At 40.3% G+C, this 3,848-nt stretch overlaps 1 protein-coding gene across 1 annotated transcript; it reads left to right on the top strand.

Moving 5' to 3' along the window:
- Window positions 1–1,244: 1,244 nt before the first annotated feature.
- On the top strand, window positions 1,245–1,973 carry LOC127096117 (uncharacterized). Its single transcript, XM_051034731.1, has one exon. It carries the CDS (start codon window positions 1,245–1,247, stop codon window positions 1,971–1,973), a length of 729 nt encoding a protein of 242 aa, XP_050890688.1.
- Window positions 1,974–3,848: the final 1,875 nt, after the last annotated feature.

Genomic DNA, 3,848 nt, shown 5'->3' with positions numbered 1-3,848 from the left:
AAATAAAATTCCTCAACCAAGATTCTATTATTTTGATGATGCTATTAAGCTAGTTTTAGATTGAAATGTAATGGTCAATCATACTTTGTACCACATATCTGATAAATTGAACTCTTCCAGCTATTATGAGAAGGCTTGATTTCCAAGCTGCTAGTTTTAGTATCACCTTATCTACTATGAATTTGAAGTGGTGGACTTTAGGTATACTAATGATAATATGAGCTCCCAAGTCTACCTTTGCAAATATTACTCTGATTTTTATTAGTTTTTAATTAAAGACTATCAACTGAGGGAGTACAATTTATTATGGATAGAACTAGACTTGCAATGTAACAAGCCAATTTGAAAATATTTTGAAATTTAGTTATATGATTAATTCATTATACTTGGTTTATGAATTAAATAAGTCAAACTTGAATTCAAAAATAAATTTTAATATAAATGAGTTATACTTGAGTCATGTATAGTTCGACTGATTTCATTAAACTTGAGTTATGTATAGTTGACCTTAAGTGACGAAGAGAAGGAAGTCATATTTCAAGACTGTCAAAAGTCAAAGTTGCGGAAAGTTGAAAAGCAACAAAAAGGTCGACCAAAGACATCAGAATTGTGGTGGCGACGATTTGGTGGTCGCTTGCAACAAAGAAGGGTCCACGATGGCGTCTTTAATGGCAACGACAATCGGGTCCATTTTGTAACACCTGAGGCCGACGATGGCGGGGAGTGGTTGTCGATGCATGAAGCATGACAATGAGTGGCTCTTGGCAGCTTTTAGGAAGAAAAAAACGAATTCATATTGGAATGAGAGGGATCCAAAGGTTGTGTAGGTATGAGACAACGTGGTTGAAAGAATTCTTATAAGTACTGATTGGTACTACATATACCAATAGGATGCTTCTTCTTTTTGGCAACCTAACAAATAAGAACTCCATGGTTAAGCGTGCTTGACTTGGAGTAATATTTGGATGGGTGACCTTCTGGGAAGTTTCTTGTAAAGCGTGTAAGCGAGGATAAAGTATGTTGAAAATAGTTGTGTTGGTTTGTGGGTTCAGTCGGTAATCCTGAAAGTAGTCGAGGATGTTACAAAATGGTATCAGGGCATACCTCTCCCATTACAATGTTGTTTAGGGATGAACCAAGCAGAAGCTGATGGGCATATAACACCTAAGGCCGAGGGTGGGGAGGGGTTGTCGGTGCATGAGGCATTATTATTCATATAGTTTGGCTTTCCTGACGAAGACATTATGTTTCTACATGACGAGAAGGTCACAAGTGACGATGAAGGGCCTGAACCAGAAGCTCGATGGAAGCTTGTGTTCGATGGAGCATCAAATGTTATGGGGTATGGAATTGGTGTTATCTTAATTTCTCCAAAGAATGGCTACACTCCTCTCACATCAAGACCATGCTTCAACTGCACAAACAATATCGCAAAATACGAAGCATGTATCATGGATATTGATACTGTTATAGATCTAAGGATCAAGATCCTAGAGGTGTATGAAGACTCTGCTCTGGTCATTTATCAAGTAAAAGGAGAATGGGAAACCCGTCACCATAAACTGATCTCATACCTTGATCAGGTCGTAGAACTGATGGTGAATTTCAAGGAAATCACCTTTCACCATATTCCTAGAGAAGAAAATCAGATGGCATATGCTTTGGCTACATCATCATCAACGTACAAGGTTAAATTTCATAATGAAGCCCCGATCATAAGAATAGGTTATAAATATGAACCAATATGTTGTGCAACAGTTGAAGAGGGACATGACAATAAGTTGTGGTTCTATGACATCAAGTGTTACCTTCAGAAACAAGAGTACCCTACAAATGCTTCAAGCGGGGACAAGAAAACTCTTAGAATATTGGAATCTAATTTCTTCCTCAATGGTGATGTGGTTTACAAGACAAACCATGACATGGTGCTGCTCAAATGCATGGATAGACACGAAACAAACATGCTCATCTAGGAAATCCATGAATGATCCTTTGGTACTCATGCCAATGGACATGCAATGACCAATAAGATTCTCAGAGCGCGTTATTACTGGTTGACTATGGAAAAAGACTGCTTCAAGTACGTTAAGAAGTGCCGTAAATGCCAGATCTACGCGGATAAATTCATGTACCACATACTCCCCAAAATGTCTTGACTATTCGATGGACTTTCTCTATGTACGGTAAAGATTTAGAACCAACCTATTGTAAGGATCCTCCCTAAATAGGGTTTTCTTACATCCTTCACTATCCCTAAACTCGTATGTGTTTTCTTATGCTTGTCAATATCCTAAACCTGCATGTGACGCATACAATGCATTTGCATAAAAAACCTTTAGCGTACCTACCAAACAAAACATAAAATCTTTTTGCATACCCATGCGTTTTCATGCATCCGCATACAGACACATACATTTTCATATTATAAAACCAAAACCATATTTTTCCCCCTTTCTCTAACCTAATTCGCGCTAGTTGAATACCCATACTCACAAATGAGCTCAAAGCATGACTCAAGAATCCATGGAGGAACTCATGAGAGGCTAAACACAAGGTCCAACACCTAATCGATGACAAGCAATTAAATTTCAAAGGAGGAATCTCATTGGTGAACGGTCACCCTTTACTTTGACAAGTGCAAGAATGTCAAGAAGCATCTTCTAAAATCAGTGAGTCTACAAGGAAGCTTATCCCTAGGATCATTAGGTTTTTTTCGAGTTGTAATTTCTTTCTTGTTAAGTATTATTTGTTTTTAAATTTATACTCTTTGATCAATAATTTCAATAAGATGAGCATGCATGTTTTTGGAATTAATCCTTTCGTATTCACTCTTTCTTATGCCATCACTTTCCATTGTCGCATTACGCGAAAAACCGACGGGAAAACAAAACAACAGAGCCGCCACCGTGCGTTATTTATCCCGAAGGAGGGAAAGGAAACGCTCGAAGTAAACCTGGAAAAGACATGGTCTCGCGACCAGAGAGAGATGGGATCGGGAGTCGGTTATGCGAAGGGAAGGTATTAGCACCCCTACGCATCCGTCGTACTCGACGGGATCCACGCACAAAAGAAGAGAAGGAAGGTTGCTAAAAACTCCTCAAACACTGCACAAGGCTGGAAGGAAACACAGAAAGACACAAGAAATGGGACTCGGCAGGATATCGCATCCTGGGCCTACGTAGTCTGTCAAGCACAGACATCAGAGTTGACGTAGTTCGGGACAGGGGAAACGTGCTCGCTAGGATGTCGCATCCTATGCATACGTATCTTCTCTGACCAGAGAAGAATCAGAGCACTCGTAGCTCGGCTAACGCACGCCAAACAAAACACAAACAGGAAACCGACTGCCAATCGCTGGACTTATGTCAGACTCCACACAACAGGCAAACACGGAAACCGAATGCCAATCGCTGGACTTACATCAGACTCCGAACCAACAAACACACACACAGGAAACCGACTGCCAATCGCTGGACTTACGTCAGACTCCAACAAGCAAACAAGACATAGGAAACCAACTGCCAATCGCTGGACTTACGTCGGACTCCAAACACACACAAAGGGTTGAAAAAAGACAAAGGGCGCCCAGAGAGATCAGCTCATCTCCTGCCTACGTACCTCATCTGGTATGAGGATCAGGGCGACGTAGTTCCCCTTAACAGGGAAAGAACTTCTATCCTAACCAGAGACTGGGAAATGATAAACTAGAAGGGAGCCTGACTCGAGCCTAATAGTTATCATGTAATCCACAATGGTCCTAGGTTAAGGTTTCTATCCTAACTTGCACAGGAAGCAAGCTATCCTAAATAGCACAATCAAACAAACACAAGCATGATAAAGCAAGCACA

The sequence above is a fragment of the Lathyrus oleraceus genome, chromosome 6 (assembly GCF_024323335.1).
Source record: "Lathyrus oleraceus cultivar Zhongwan6 chromosome 6, CAAS_Psat_ZW6_1.0, whole genome shotgun sequence".
In the NCBI taxonomy this organism is placed as follows: Eukaryota; Viridiplantae; Streptophyta; class Magnoliopsida; order Fabales; family Fabaceae; genus Lathyrus; species Lathyrus oleraceus.
Note: the sequence above shows the minus strand (reverse complement) of the source record. Positions and strands in the feature narration are given on the sequence as shown.

Bases quoted from the DNA above. Each gene is read 5' to 3' on its own strand.
- LOC127096117 (XM_051034731.1), top strand. From the start codon at position 1,245: ATGTTTCTACATGACGAGAAGGTCACAAGTGACGATGAAGGGCCTGAA.